This window comes from Cotesia glomerata, linkage group LG2, assembly GCF_020080835.1.
Source record: "Cotesia glomerata isolate CgM1 linkage group LG2, MPM_Cglom_v2.3, whole genome shotgun sequence".
Lineage (NCBI taxonomy): Eukaryota > Metazoa > Arthropoda > Insecta > Hymenoptera > Braconidae > Cotesia > Cotesia glomerata.
In genome coordinates this window covers 7,604,085-7,620,545 of record NC_058159.1, presented here as the reverse complement: position 1 = coordinate 7,620,545, position 16,461 = coordinate 7,604,085, and the positions used below count along the sequence as shown (strand labels likewise).

Here is a 16,461-nt window from a genome sequence, read left to right as displayed (position 1 = left end):
AGAAAGCATAAAGCCTTAAAACAACCAACACTAGGACCATTTGTTAGATAAATAAACAAATACTTTTAGAATATCTTATAATTATTAAATAATATTAATGTTTTAGTTTAACTAAAGGATAGTTTTTATATGGATTAATAACCAAATAATGATAGATTCATATTAATATTAATATGATGTATATATTTGTATCGACATGGGTTTTTCCTGTGGTTTCCCCATGTCACTGTCTTTAGAGCCTAAAGAAAGGTGAGGAACAGGGCAAATGCGATACAAAAGGCACAAGTCGGACCACAGCCGCAACACTAAAAATATATAAAGAAATATTATAATCTAACTTTGTTAATATTTAATAAGCAATAATACATGCAATTATAATACTATAATAATAATAGTAAAATACTGACTAAGAATAATATTATAATAAATAATAAGGGTAGAAATAATTAGTTAAACACCAAAAGTAATAACTATTGTAACTAACAAATATAAGAATCTAAAGTATAAGAATAATATAGGATAGCATGACAGCCCTCACATATGTCTGTGTGTGGGTACCTAGTTAGTATACAGTAAACCTACATATAAAAGTTATAAGTATTAGTGTGTATTCGAATATATGTTATTGTATGCGTTCTGTAAACGTTAGATGAAGACATGTATATGTTAAGTGTATTGGTGTGAACCAGAGAGGGAGGAAGTGAAACTGGAAAACTCGGACCTAAAACCGAGACTCCTTGTAATAACACTTCTCCCTGAGAGCCGTAACCGAGCACTTGCTGTAGATGAAACCACTGAATAAAATCAAGCTCTCTGATAATTATTTATTTATCATTTAAAACAGTCCCCCTAACTAAAGTTTCCCCCTTTTCTTAATTTAATCTAACAAATCCCATTATCAAAAACTGAATTAATAAACAACAACAAATTTAAATTGATCCCGCGTGACTACAACTCACACTTCAGTCCAGAAGAGGCGTTACGAGCAATCTAGTGACCTCGCTGGACATAACAACTGGTGACAGCGGTGGGATTGTCACAGTAGTCGGGATTCAGGTGAATTAATTAATTCACCCCATTCAAATTTAAAAACGCAAAATTTCGGTGACAAATTCGATTTCCATTGGACACATCTACGAAACCAAAAATCAGGGGTCATCGAAATCATCGAGGAAATCGAGAATCAAGGACCACTGAAATAATCTACGAGGTCAACGATCCAGGAAACCAAGTGGAAATTGAACGAGCCAATCCAACCATCGAGGGTCATCTACTAAGGAACTGCTACCTGAGATACAGCCATCTGTGTAGTGAATTTAGCGGTAGTGCAAAAATTAGTGTTTAAAAAGGGCAATTTGTGAGTGACAGTGAATTTTAATAGTTATAAGTATTCTGCCTGTATCACATCTGCAAACTGTAAGTTATAATTGTAAGTCATATGATATGCTAGCGATGAAATCTATTGATTTTTAAAATAATAATCTTATATAACGTCAGTTAAAGATTTTTGGTAAAGTAGCAATTATTATGACATCGAGATCGACAGAAGCTTGATAAATTTCGGGACTATTTGATAAAATTGACTAACTGTTGATACTGAAAATTATTTTAAAAATTTGCGATCATAGTTTTGTTACTGCATAAGTAAAATTGCTCTTAAATTTTATTAAAATTTTATAAAAGATAAATTATACTAAAAGCTGTCAAAACACCTGTCAATCTCAATATCATTTAACGACAAATTTGAATTATTATCATTTTATCCGAGGATAATTGGATCCATATTTTATTTCAATTTATAAAATTTCTAGTTAACTTAAATAATTTAGTAAGAAATATTTAGGTTTTACATCTCAATGAACGGCACCAAAATGTCAACTTCAACCCCTTCCACAAAAATCATTGCTATAGAAGAAACCCCTCTCACAGTACCAGAAGAAGTAGTCGAAAGTATTCCTATTAGTAACAATAATACTGAAAGTACGTCTGGCCTTTCCTCGGCAACTTTTGATAATTCTATCCCAATTACTAATACTTTCAATAATCTTACACTGCTCAATACACCTGTTTTACCTAGTAAAAATAATGAACACAGTTATGCTACAAATAATCTTCAAAAGATCAAACGATCTTTTTCACCCTCGCTTATATGAATATCAAAGATGCAGTGAGTTTAATTCCTATTTTCAATGGAGAAAATATGCCGGTAAATAGTTTCATTGAACTTTGCAAACAAACGGTAAATTTGATACATCCATCTGGTAAATTGTATTTGACTCAATTAATAAAGTCCCGCATTCAAGGCAAAGCTAGTAGATATGTTTCGAGTGAATCAGAATTAACTTTTGAAGAAGTTCTGAACAACCTCAAAATTGCTTTAGCGCCAAGGCGCACATTGTCTCAGTGGCAATCACTTCTTTCTAATATCCATCAAAATGAAGGCGAATCTATTGTAGATTTTGCAACTAGAATCAAAGAAATCGTCCAAGGTACTTCTGAAGTAATTATTGACAAACATTCGGGAGAAATAAGAACCGGGTTATTAGCGAGCACACGAGAAGGAGCGCGGGACAGTTTTGTACGCGGTTTAAGAGGACAGTTAGGGCTTTGGGTAGCGAGTCAAAAACCTTTAACTTTATTACAAGCGATCGATTTAGCTTTAGAATTAGAAAAGGAACTGGAACAGAGGGATTCACTTTTCAATACTCGGGCTCATAATATGGGAACTAATGATACATCAGGTTACATTAATTTCACGGGCGGTTACCAAGGAGGAAAGAGAAATAATAATCATCACAAGCCAGGTCAAGGCTCAAGTTTTAAAAATCATCCTGCAGTTGCTGCCGTACACGTGGCTCAGACATACAATGACGAAAATTTTCATAAATTTAACCGGAAATCTAAGATTTGCTACCGATGTGGAGGTCAAGGACACATTAAGTCGGAATGTAGAGCTTCAAATTTGTTTTGTACAGCTTGCGGTAGAAGGAATCACGTAGCTTCTGTTTGTAGACGAAAACATACTATGGGTGTAACAAATAATTCTAACCCAAACCAAGCCGCTATTACTGATGGCAGCGATCAAAATAACGGTACAAATCAAAGTAATAAAGTCGAAACGGAACGGTCAACATCCCAAATTGAAGCGTCTATACAACTTGCCGAATCAAACCATGTTACGCCACCCTGCATCACTATTACCAGTGATGAACTATTAAAAATGCAAAAGTACTGACTACTAATAGACTCAGGCGCAGACGTTAATTTGATAAAAATATCTTGTTTATCACCGAGCTTAAAAATCGACAAAAGTGTTAAATATAAACTTTCAGGAATAACGTCTGGATCAGCCATCACCCTCGGGCAAGTTTCTATTAATTTTAATTCTATTTGTTGTAAATTTCAAGTTATTGGACCGGATATACCCCTAAAACAAGACGGAATTTTGGGCTTAGATTTTCTTCAAACTTTCAAGGCCACCATCTGTTTCGAGGACAATGCTTTGAAAATAAATCGTAAACATATCAGTATACCGTTGGAAAAACATTATGTCAAAATCCCAGCAAGATGTAGGATGCAGGTTGCAGTTAGAATAACAAACCGAGAGGTACAAGAAGGAGTAATACAAAAACTTAATTTGGAGCAAAATATATATGCTGGAAGTGCCTTAGTTAGAAATAGAAACGGGATCGCCTGGATTTTTGTAGTAAATTGTAATGAAGAGGAAAGGAAGATAGAACTACCATCTGTGACGCTGGAGGAAGTGAAACTGAAGGTCTAAACAAGAATAGAAAAAGGGAAGAAAATATAAGTGATAAAACTCGAGATGACTTGACACGGGAAAGAGTCCAAAAACTAATACAAACACTACATCTTGACGAACTAAATACAGAAGAAAGAAACAGCATAGTAAGAATAGTTGTCAAATTTCCATATCAATTTTATTTGCCTGGGGATAAATTAATAGGAACTAATGACGTGAAACATAAAATTATAACAACTGACGATATACCAATTAATACAAGACAGTACAGGTATCCACAAGTGCATAAAGAGGAAATTCAAAGGCAGGTAAAAGAAATGTTAGAAGGAGGGATAATAGAAACAAGTAACTCTCCGTATAATTCACCAGTATGGATAGTCAGCAAAAAACCAAGTTCATCTGGCGAAAAAGATGGCGAGTTGTCATTGATTTTCGTCACCTTAATGAAAAAAACCGTCGGAGATGCGTATCCCCTGCCAAATATTGTAGAGATTTTAGATCAACTTGGTGGTGCTAAATATTTCTCAGTATTTGACTTAGCCTCAGTTTCATCAGATCCTCATGGATGAAGCAGACAAAATTAAAACTGCTTTCTCTACCCCCAACGGTCATTATCATTTCAAAAGAATGCCTTTTGGGCTGAAGAACTCCCCTAGTACATTCCAACGATTAATGGACAATATATTGTCAGGGTTACAAGGTATTGAACTATTTGTTTACCTTGATGATATCGTTGTTTACGCTAGTTCATTAGAAAGAGCATGAAAGAAAAGTAATTAAGTTGTTGGGAAGGCTACAGACGGCTGAGCTATTGTTACAAACGGATAAATGTCGGTTTCTTCAAACAAGCGTCACTTACCTAGGTCACATAATTAGTCAGGATGGGTTGAGTCCCGATCCTGGCAAAATAAGTTCAGTCAAAAACTTCCCTGTCCCTACTAATGCAAAGAAAATAAGAGAGTTTTGGGCTTAACAGGCTATTATCGCCGGTTCATACCTAATTTTGCATCAATATCTCGCCCCTTTACTCAACTATTGAAGAAAGGGCAACCTTTTCGTTGGTCTGACGAAAGACAAAAGGCCTTTGAAAATCTCCGAGATTTGTTATGTCAAGAACCCATTCTAAAGTTTCCCGATTTCACAAAACCTTTTATTGTAACTACCGACGCATCTTTCTATGCTCTCGGTGCTGTTCTAAGTCAAGGTGAGATCGGAAAAGATCTTCCCGTTGCCTATGCCTCAAAACTCCTAAAAGGAGCAGAGTTAAACTATTCCGTTATCGAAAAAGAGTTATTTGCAAGTCTTTTGTCGGTAGACCACTATCAACCTTACTTGTATGGTAAAAGTTCTATTTAGTCACTGATCATAGACCTTTAGTTTGGGCTCATAGAATTAAGGACCCTACCTCACGACTTCTACACTGGCTATTGAAATTACGAGAGTATCAGTACGATATCATTTATAAGCCAGGCCGATTAAATGCGAATGCTGATGCTCTCTCTAGAAATCCTGCTAATATAAATTTAGTTAATATTTTATTGACTAAAAGTACAAAAATTTAATGAACCACTTCTTGAAGATGAGCTCAGCAAGTTTAAGCAGTCAAATGATTTAAAGACTGTTGAGAAGAATGATTTACCCCAAAGATTGTTTAAGGCATCAAAGTTAAAGTTAAAGCCAGAAAAAATTCAGAAGGAGAGTGATGCTTTCCCGACGACCTGTCGACCTGACGTCAAAGACGAAGTTGTGCCCCGAACGGAGCCAGTACTCTGGGCTCAGGGAGACCGGTTGTTGGATCCAAAACGAGCATACCCTTCAGAAAGGTCGGAAAGAGCCTGGCATGGATGCATAACGCACCCGCAATAGTTATACCAAGCTCAAAGTTAGCATGGGGTTGTGAGCTCCCCATGCAAGAGATGCCAGTGAGGACGTCCTCCCCCCTCGATATGTCTGATGTAAGAGAAATATTGAATGTGCATGCTGAAGTACTAACATTTGAGTCATCTAAAAGAAGTGAGATAGAGTCAAATGGAGTTGAAGTTAAAGAAACAACAAGTGTAGATAGTTGTGAGCGTCAGGTTTCTTTGTATCCTGCTGCAGCTAGTGAGACAGATGATTCCGACAGTGACGATTCTTTTCCCGAACCCGTTTCTGATGATGATCTTTACTCCTCTGACGAAGAAATTGATAAAATCCCCGAAAACGCCACCCAACCTCCAAAGCGTTTAAAAAGGGTAACATTACCCGACGTGTTCTCCGAAACTAGAGATGGTATATTTATGAAAAAAGATAATATTGCTCATTTTTGGTCAGCCGATTTTAAATCAAAAACCCAAATAACTCAAGAACTTATAAATAAAAATTTTATTAACGTAGCGGAATTTCCTGACCAGGTAGAAATAGGTCAAGTAATAATTTCTAAAAGAGAAACCTTCACATTTTTACGGTAATAGTTAAATTAAAAATAGAAGATAGGACCCAGTTAAATGACGTTCTTACGGGTATAACTAAATTAAAAGAAGCAATGGACTATTTTGATGTAAAAACAGTTAGAATAGCAAGAACGGGGGATGGATTAGATAAATTACCATGGGGTAACATAAAATCACATTTAACTAAAACATTTCCAGAAGGGTACTACATAACACTTTGTTTAAACCAAATCGAAGTTCCTCCGGTCGAGCGCAGACCAGAAATTATACGAGAAACACATGAATCAGCAGGAGGGGTGCATAAGGGTGTCATAAAAACCTACGGTCGTATAAGGCAACAATATTATTGGGAAAACATGAAGACTGAGGTTCAAAATTTTATTAGACAATGTATTTTGTGTCAAAGAAATAAATTAGTACGTGTTAAGACAAGGCAACCCATGATAATAACTGACACACCACAAGTTGCATTTGAAAAGATTGCTCTCGATATCGTGGGGCCACTACCGATAACCAACTCTGGTAATAAATATGTACTAACCATTCAAGATAATTTAACTAAATATTCATTAGCCATTCCTTTAGCAGAAGCTACCGCTGAAAATATTGCTAAAGTCTTTGCTGAAAACTTCATTTGCATATTCGGTTGCCCTGAATCTATTCTCACGGATCAAGGTAAAAACTTTACAGGACTAGTTATGAAACATTTAGCAAAATTATTTAAAATCAGGAAATTCCAGACCACTGCTTTTCATCCACAAACAAATGGTTCTTTAGAACGAAGTCATTTAGTATTGGTTGAATATCTTCGACATTTTATTGACCAAAATCGGGATTGGGATACCTGGTTAAAGTATGCAATGTTTTCTTATAATACCTCCATCCATGAAGGTACAGGATTTACCCCACATGAATTAATATTTGGGGGGATTGCCAAATTTCCATCAAGCTTTATTCGCGAGAGTAACGATAAAACTTACATCGATTATTTAGGAGATCTAGTAATAAAATTAAGAGAAACACAATCAAAAGCTGCTGCAAATTTAGAAAGAGCAAAATTAAAATCCAAAGAGTATTATGATCGTAGAGTCAACCCTAAAGAATTTACCGAAGGAGACTGGGCATTTTTAGTAAACGATTCGAAGACAAATAAACTAGACCCCAATTATACCGGCCCGTATAAAATTACAGAGGTTTTCAACAATGGGAACGTAACAATCCAATTAACTCCTTCCCGAACCAAAGTAGTTCACACTAACAAATTAAAAGCTGGCATATCTATGATTAGTAAATATAAAATAGTACAATGTTTCATGTATTAAAATATATTATATCTTTAAGTTATATGTTTACATGGATGTATGTGTAAAATTGTTGTATGTGTATGTCTATATACAATCATGTACCTAGAAATAAGTAAACACTCTGTCCTGTCTGTAACAATACCTATTGACTAATAATAAAAAAAAAAAAAAATAATAATAATAATAATAATAATAATAATAAAGAAAAAAATATTCAAATAAAAATTTAACATTAAAATCGAAGCACCGAGTGGATGTAACGTATAAGCAATTTAAATGTGTGAAAACAATTTTGGAGAAACTCTCGTTATTCTTTTCATACTAAATTACTAATTCATTACCCAGCAGTTTCATTTGGCTTTCAATTACAGTTATAGTTGAAGAAAATTCGACATAACATGTATGTCGAATTTTAATTTACGGGGAAGGTGTTATATCCGATGATATAGTAGATGTCGAATTGATGCATTACGCGGCAAATTCACTATAATTTGAATTATTTAACTTAATTTATAATAAATTATATATTACAAATAATGCATTTTGTTTATATACAAAATTGTTGTAGCACATAAGTTAAAGTATAGTAATCTCCTTAAATAAACAATCAACCAACTAACTTTGTCAACATTTCTCAGAACTATAAAAGTACTTGAATAAAATGCACACGTGTTACTTAACAACTAGACCTTTGTGAAAACTCATAAAAAGGAAAACACGTGTTAAACATTTTATTAAGGGTTTTTCTAACTAAAATCATTTTAGCTAAATATTCTCAAGAGGTCACAAATTATGAGATATAATAAATACGAAATAGAAAGCATAAAGCCTTAAAACAACCAACACTAGGACCATTTGTTAGATAAATAAACAAATACTTTTAGAATATCTTATAATTATTAAATAATATTAATGTTTTAGTTTAACTAAAGGATAGTTTTTATATGGATTAATAACCAAATAATGATAGATTCATATTAATATTAATATGATGTATATATTTGTATCGACATGGGTTTTTCCTGTGGTTTCCCCATGTCACTGTCTTTAGAGCCTAAAGAAAGGTGAGGAACAGGGCAAATGCGATACAAAAGGCACAAGTCGGACCACAGCCGCAACACTAAAAATATATAAAGAAATATTATAATCTAACTTTTGTAATATTTAATAAGCAATAATACATGCAATTATAATACTATAATAATAATAGTAAAATACTGACTAAGAATAATATTATAATAAATAATAAGGGTAGAAATAATTAGTTAAACACCAAAAGTAATAACTATTGTAACTAACAAATATAAGAATCTAAAGTATAAGAATAATATAGGATAGCATGACAGCCCTCACATATGTCTGTGTGTGGGTACCTAGTTAGTATACAGTAAACCTACATATAAAAGTTATAAGTATTAGTGTGTATTCGAATATATGTTATTGTATGCGTTCTGTAAACGTTAGATGAAGACATGTATATGTTAAGTGTATTGGTGTGAACCAGAGAGGGAGGAAGTGAAACTGGAAAACTCGGACCTAAAACCGAGACTCCTTGTAATAACACTTCTCCCTGAGAGCCGTAACCGAGCACTTGCTGTAGATGAAACCACTGAATAAAATCAAGCTCTCTGATAATTATTTATTTATCATTTAAAACAGTCCCCCTAACTAAAGTTTCCCCCTTTTCTTAATTTAATCTAACAAATCCCATTATCAAAAACTGAATTAATAAACAACAACAAATTTAAATTGATCCCGCGTGACTACAACTCACACTTCAGTCCAGAAGAGGCGTTACGAGCAATCTAGTGACCTCGCTGGACATAACAACCCTGATAGCCAGCGCTTTCTCAGTAATTAGTGTTGACTTCCAGCCAGTGCTGCCAATGTGCGGGTAATTACCCGTTTTTCGGGTAAATTTACTCTTTGCGGGTGATTCCTCGGGTAATCTAAAAAAACGGGTAAAACCAGGTAAGGTAAAAGCCCCAATAGATGATCACGTACCAGTATATGATCATCTATTGGGGCTTTTACCTTAATACAAAATTAAAAAGAAAATGGGATTTTTTTTTTAATTATAATCTTATTATGGTGGTATAATTTATCATCACATAATTTATTATCACATAGTTTATATGATATTAAAGTTAGCCGTCACTTGACAATTTTTTAATTTTATTTAACAAAAAAATTTTTAGAAAAAGTTATTTTTAAAAAATTAGATTTTTAATTTATTATATATGATAATGAGTGGAAAGAGCATGCTCTATTAAACTTAGAAGACTATAATATTGATATTAATTCTACGGCTGAGATTTATTGGCAACAAATTTTTAAACTCACTAACCCAGTTGGTGGAATAAAGTTTAAAAATTTAAAAATTGTTATTAATTTCTGACTCGTCTTACCTTTTTCAAATGTTTCAGTGGAAAGAATTTTTAGTGATTTAAAAATCATCAAAACTGCAGTTTTGGTCATGACCATCGCAATCGCTTGAGTTCTAAAACACTCAAATCTTTGATAGCATCTAAAAATTTACTGTTAAAAAATGACAGTATTCTCGACTTTGAACCACACTGTAAATCCAAGTGTTTTAACAAAACACACATAAAGTGTTTTGTTCCTATCTTGAAGCATTGTAGTCACTTTTAAAACACTTCCATGTGTTTTAATTTCCCATGTTAAATGCCCATTTGTAGTCACTTTTAAAACACTTCGATTTACAGTGCATCAGAAAAAATGATAAATGCAAATATTTGGAATATTGATCAATAAATAATTATTATAGCTTATAATTATTTTTTAGTTGCTCAAAGCTATTGTAAGTGCTTAATATTTAATTCTTAATTTAAAATATTTAATAACTACCAAATGTATATTAGAATACAATATTTTTTAAATGTTATTAATTTTTTAAATATTTATTATAATAAATTCAACTACATAATTTATTGATTTCAATTATTTATGTATCCTCATAATTATTTGAAAACATCAAATTTAAATTTAATTGTTTAAAGTTTAATTGTTAAAATGTAGATGTTTTTTGTAATTTGGCGCGAAAAAAAAATATTTCATTAGATGGCACTTGAGTTATCTGAAGTTGGGTAAAATTCGGGTAAAGCCTAGCCCTCTGTCGGGTAAAAACGGGTAATCGAGGCTAGTCACACGGGTATAGAGGGTAGAGCTACCTCTACCCTCCATACACACGGGTAATGAGATAATGAGATAGCTGAGCTCTGGCAGCACTGCTTTCAGCAGTTACGGTTAATTTATACATCAAGTTGGCGGTAATTCTTCACTCAACAACAATTGTAAGAAAATTGACGGAAATCTACGGCCGCAACTTGAATACAAGTTAACAATTAAACTTGTAGTTAAATTTCCTTTCAACTTTACTACAATTTGACGGTAATACTTGTACAGCAAGTTTTGACGTCTATTTGCAGAGTAAGTTATAGGTAATTAATAGGTAATCGCTCGCTTTGCCAATAACTCTTTCCGTCAAGTTTGCTTCAAATTACGGATGTAGATTGACAGTAAGTTATAGGTAAGGTGGCTATCAGGGAAGACTAGTTTTAAATTAATAATCATAATAATATTCGCCAGAAAAAATTTTCTCTAACTGTCTTAAAAATTGAAGAAAGTAACTGATTAAATTACAATAATTATTATTATTGGATAAAGATAAAATGGATAAAGATCAAGATGGAAAAAAGTTTAAGCTTACAACAAAAGAAAATATTATGAATGTAAAAAGTAACAAGAATAAAATAATGACAAGTAAATTCTTTACTCCAATGCCGGCTATTCCAAGTATTGAATTGCGACCAAAAAAAACTGTTTTGACTAAAAAAATGGGTAAATCTCGAGAAATGTATCGAGACAGAATTATTTGTTCAGAAGAAGTCAGTCGGAAGAAATTAAAATTAGACAAGGAGAAGACGGAGATTATTGCTAGAAGACCTGATGAAGAAACGAGCAAATCACCAGAAAGTGATGAAGAATTCTTTGAAAAAATAAGACAGAAATGCGAAAGTGACAAGGCTAAGTATGTTTATTTATTTTATTTTATATAAATTACGTGTACATTAATAAATTTTCAGATGACATTTTAATGTTAGCAGTCATTTGATCATTTACAAAATTTTTTTAATAAACAAATTTCTTCCGAAGATTTATTTTTTAAAAAATCCATTTTTTAACAAGTAAATTATGACAAAAAAATGATAAAAATAATTGACACCTAAAAATTTTTAAAAATTAAAAATGGATTTTTTAAAAATTAAAAATGGATTTTTTTAAAAATAAATCTTCGGAAGAAATTTGCTTGTTAATTTTTTTTAATTTTTACGTATCAATTTTTTTTATCATTTTTTTTTTGCCATAATTTATTTGTTAAAAAAAATTTTTTTAATTTATCATACTTTTCAGAGGACTTTTGGTTCAAGGATCTCAGCAGAAAAAAGTGAAGAAAATAAAAAAATTATTCAGTGATGACTGTGTTAAATTGATGAATAAATTTAAGGAAGCTTGTAAGAATTCTTTACCTGCAGACAATGCTACAAAAATACCTAAATTTAATTCTACTGAAAACTCTGAGCCTAATGAAAATTCACTTGATAATTTTTCAATTCAAACTAATTATCCAAGCGAAGTTTTTAATATAAATAATAGTGCTTATCAAAATAATCTAAAGATTCCTGACTCTTCAACCTTCACAATTAGTTCACCCAGGTTTTTATGACAATTTTTTTAATGTTGAAATAACTTTCATTACTTACTTTATGAAATCATTTTCAGTTTTTACAATGACCAAGAGTTTTTGACAGAACTTGAAAGAGATAAGTTGATGTCAGATCTTGAGTACAATCTAGAAACTCCTAGCTTGCACAACCAATTATTAAGGTACACAATAAATTATAAGATGCTTAGAGGAAAATATTTTCTTAATTGATGAATTTATGTATTTATTGTTTTAGTTTCTCAAGTGTGAAAACTCCGGAGATGAGTCCCAAAATGAGGACTGCATCAAATTTCCCTAAATTTTCAATTCCACAATTCTCTATAGACGATACAAGAAATGATGAATCCTTCCCTCTAACGCCTTTTAGAGTTCCATCACCAATATTTAACAATATTCATGATAATAATAATAGTTCTATAAACTATTTTGAATATTCTATGGGAGCAAAGAGATCAAAAAAATTTTTCGAGAAATAAATTTTTTATTTATAATACAAAACTTTTTTATAAATACAATCACAGTTAAATTTTTTAATTTGTATAATAATTTTAATTGATTTTCATGTACAATTATAATCGTTTATGTTAACGAATTTAACATTGTTTTTTTTTTAATTACATAAATTATATAAGCGATAAAGTTTACCAAAAAAAGTAACTTTAGTACGTATAATTCTTCAAAGGAAGTAATAGCAAAATAAGTAATTAAAATAGTGAGTAATAATAAAATATGTACTATTTTCAAAAATAATAATAAAAATGAAAAAATAATTTTTTTAAATAAACTACAATAATAATAATAGAAACAAATTATTTAAAAAATGATTATTAAAAAACTTTTTCATATATCTATATAAAATATTATAGAAATATAAATAATACTACTTCGTAATCCAAATATCTTCATCCCCTTCTTCTTGTGAGAGAGTAATCTCACCTTTTGATGCCATGCCTGATATAAAAAAAAAAAAATTATGGTTTTTGTTAATAATATAAAAACATTTTCTACTCACTTAAAAGAAACTTCAAACATGCCACTGCGCCTGATTTCGTATTATTTTCAGGTGGAATTAAATTTTCAAAAGTAACAGCTGGCCGTTCAGCTAGAAATACTTCAAGCTGAGCTTTCAAATCAGTTAGAGTCCATGAAGATGGCGAAGGGCTACTTGAACTACGAAAATTTTAAGTAAAAAAACTTAAACTTTAAATTTAACACGCGAAAAATTAATATTACCTATCATTAGAAACAATGTCATCGATATCAATAATATTTTCAGACTCACGATGAGACTGTGATGATTTCTTCGGAAGATCTGACCACAATGGCTCATTGGACTCTGGTTCTGGAGGAGTCAAGCCAGCAGCTGCTACATCAAGAGTTGCACCAGTAGCGTTACTTTCTGGAGCAACATCTTGAATTTCACTGAAAAAATAACCAACAGTTGAATAATTCAATTTAATCAAATAAATTAATTGATTAGAAGATTACCTGTCGAGATCGGGATGAGAGATTTCTGGGTGATGGATGTCAACTGTTGACTCAGTGTTCGCTTGCTCCGTATTGTCTGTTTGATGGTCATCAGCGTGATCATCAACTCTAGTTTGATCAGTTTGACTGCTTTTTCGCCGATTAGTTATTACACCAGCGGCAATATCATCAGAGAGCTGAGCTGCTGAGTGGACTGATGCACGTCTAGCGGGATCTATGAAAATAAATTCTCGATTATAATCGGGTATTCTAATATCTTAACTCATTTATTAACAACATCACCTATGTCAGCAGCAGAGCAAAGAGGCGTAAGCATGACTTGGAAGTTTGTCAATAGAGTATCTGCTAGATGACGAAATTTTTTGCTTTTTTTGCTCCATGATGTGGCCGGTCGATTGAATAAATTTTCTGTAGTTTGGCGAAATAAGTTGATTTGGATCTGAACATCTGCGCGATTCTGAAAGATTAATTGCCAGTTGAATAAAAATTAAAAAGTTATGTCCCTGATAATACTGTAAACTTTTTTGGTAGCTCCTTTCAGGCTTTCCGCTCTAATTTCAAGAAACATATTTTGCAATATTATCAATAACTTCATTTTTTGATACGGTTCAATTCCAGTTTAATAAATAACAATATGATCAGGATCACAGGTAATTGAAAAACATAGTTAAATTAATTTAAACAATCATTGATTTGCAACGTTTCGTTTTTATTCTTAAGACTTTATCATTTAATTATAAATTGATTTAACTATGTTTTCCAATTACACGTGATCCTGATCGTATTGTTAATTATCAATAACACTGCTAATTTTCTTAATTTTTTTTTTAATTTTTAATTTTCTCTAGGCATCGCCAAATAAATTTAAACTTATTTTTGGGCAATTTTCCAGCCAAAATCCAGAATTTAAAATTCATAATTTATATCTTACAATTTAAGAAATGTACTAATTGTTGTATAATGCCGATTGACGTTCAAATAAATAAATAATCTTACCACCGTATAAATATTATTACGTTGATTTTTTTTTATTGTTTCACCACTAATACTAATTACTGGATCCCAGAATTTTAAGTTCTTTTTGGCTCTACGTTGCTTTGGAACTTCAAGAGGATCGATTTCTAACTCGGAAAATTTTTGGAGAATGTCCCGTTCGGATTCGTGAGCTGGTGAAGTATCTGCTGGAGGTCCTGGCTCGAGTACAACAGGAGCACTTTCTTGCTCTAGACTTGAGATTCCCACGGGTTCAGGTTCGGGTTCACCTGCTGGTACTTGAGCGTCTATTTCTGATGGTTGAATATCATCAAGTGCTTCTGTTTGGACGTCATTAAATGCATCCCTCAGAGATTTCTATCGAGAAGTCAATTAAAAAATTAATTAAACAAATACTGATTAATAAATTAATAATTTAAATATTTCTTACACGCTTCCGTTTAGAAGGAGTGTCAGCATTCCATTGCTTCTGTCTTTTTGTAGGAGTCATGGTGATATTTGCAGCTACGTCAGGTGCTAAAATAAATTCAAGTGATACAGAATTATAGATTCAAGTTTTTAAAAATATTTTAAGAAAATATATTACCAGAAATATTTTCGACGTTCATACCAGCCGTCGTGCCAAGCATTTCGCGAACAGAACTAGTTGATAATAAAAAATATTATTAATTAAAATCATAATCAGACTCGGCAGTTATTGTAATTTTTTATCAGCAAATACTTACTCAGCTTCTAGTGTCATAGTATTCAGAAAATCAGTCAAATCAGATGTAGATGTTGTACCAAAGCTATATTCAACTTCTGGAAATTTCTAAAATTAAAAATAAATTTAATAAATAATGATGCCTTTTTTTTTAGTTATAAAAATAAATCCATTAAATAACCATACAATTTGTTGAACAGTATGTATATAATCTGCAGGAAGTAAATGAGTATCAGCTACTAAGTCTTCACTAAAATTAACATCAATATCAGGAATTCTTAGATAATCAATGGGATCGCCATCTTCAGCTGATTTATCAGTTTTTCTGCAAAATAAAATTAATAATTAATTCGGAATATTTTATTTACAACCCAATAAATTATTACCGTGAATTTATAATTGGAGGCAATGTCGATTGTTCAAATTTCTTCAGATCACCTAATATAGAAAACATTGGTAAAAAAAAATGTTAATATTTAAATAATTATAAATTCAAAAAATTACCTTGGAAAATGAACAATTTAAATTTAATGAGCTTCATGACTCCGTAAACCAGTTGAACAATTACATCGAAATAATATTTTTGCTCACGCTGCGTGCCATATGATTTTATGATTTCTTCAATCTCTTGGCTGTAAAAGGAATTCCAGTGATGATCAATAACAATTTATTGTTTATATAAGTGATTAAGTACTTTACCAAGCGGGGGATAAATCAAAGGCAAGAATTTGTTTTCGATTGAATGATTGTCTAAACATTCGATCACTTAATCCACTAGCGACCCAGACTGTGGTAACCGATCTTGGACAGTTTTCCTTCAAAGCTTCGGGAATAAAATTCATCTTTGCTATTTTATCCGCTATCAAAATTAGTAAAAAAAAAAAAAAAAAAAAAAGTATCAATTAATTTTCAACAATTGAAACTTGATGAAAAATTTATATTATTAAGAGAATAAGCAAAGTTTTGTGGCCAGTGTATTTATATGATAAAATCGGTTTTTTTAGTGAAATTTAGTGTCATTGCAAAGGTCT

At 31.7% G+C, this 16,461-nt stretch overlaps 2 protein-coding genes across 2 annotated transcripts; one reads left to right on the top strand and one right to left on the bottom strand.

Annotated features, from left to right (window-relative positions):
* Positions 1–11,106: 11,106 nt before the first annotated feature.
* LOC123259129 lies at positions 11,107–12,756 on the top strand. The gene is made up of 4 exons (XM_044719399.1): positions 11,107–11,550; positions 11,934–12,236; positions 12,303–12,407; positions 12,482–12,756. Exons 1-4 carry the CDS (start codon positions 11,192–11,194, stop codon positions 12,720–12,722), a joined length of 1,008 nt encoding a protein of 335 aa, XP_044575334.1. The 5' UTR covers positions 11,107–11,191; the 3' UTR covers positions 12,723–12,756.
* Positions 12,757–13,082: 326 nt separating this feature from the next.
* Positions 13,083–16,285, bottom strand: LOC123258778. The gene is made up of 13 exons (XM_044718990.1): positions 16,130–16,285; positions 15,935–16,062; positions 15,817–15,868; positions 15,617–15,755; positions 15,453–15,538; positions 15,314–15,369; positions 15,158–15,243; positions 14,731–15,084; positions 14,017–14,191; positions 13,735–13,948; positions 13,480–13,668; positions 13,259–13,416; positions 13,083–13,197 (listed from the first exon to the last, which is right to left on the bottom strand). The coding sequence occupies exons 1-13, from the start codon at positions 16,270–16,272 to the stop codon at positions 13,127–13,129; spliced, it is 1,851 nt and encodes a 616-aa protein (XP_044574925.1). The 5' UTR covers positions 16,273–16,285; the 3' UTR covers positions 13,083–13,126.
* Positions 16,286–16,461: the final 176 nt, after the last annotated feature.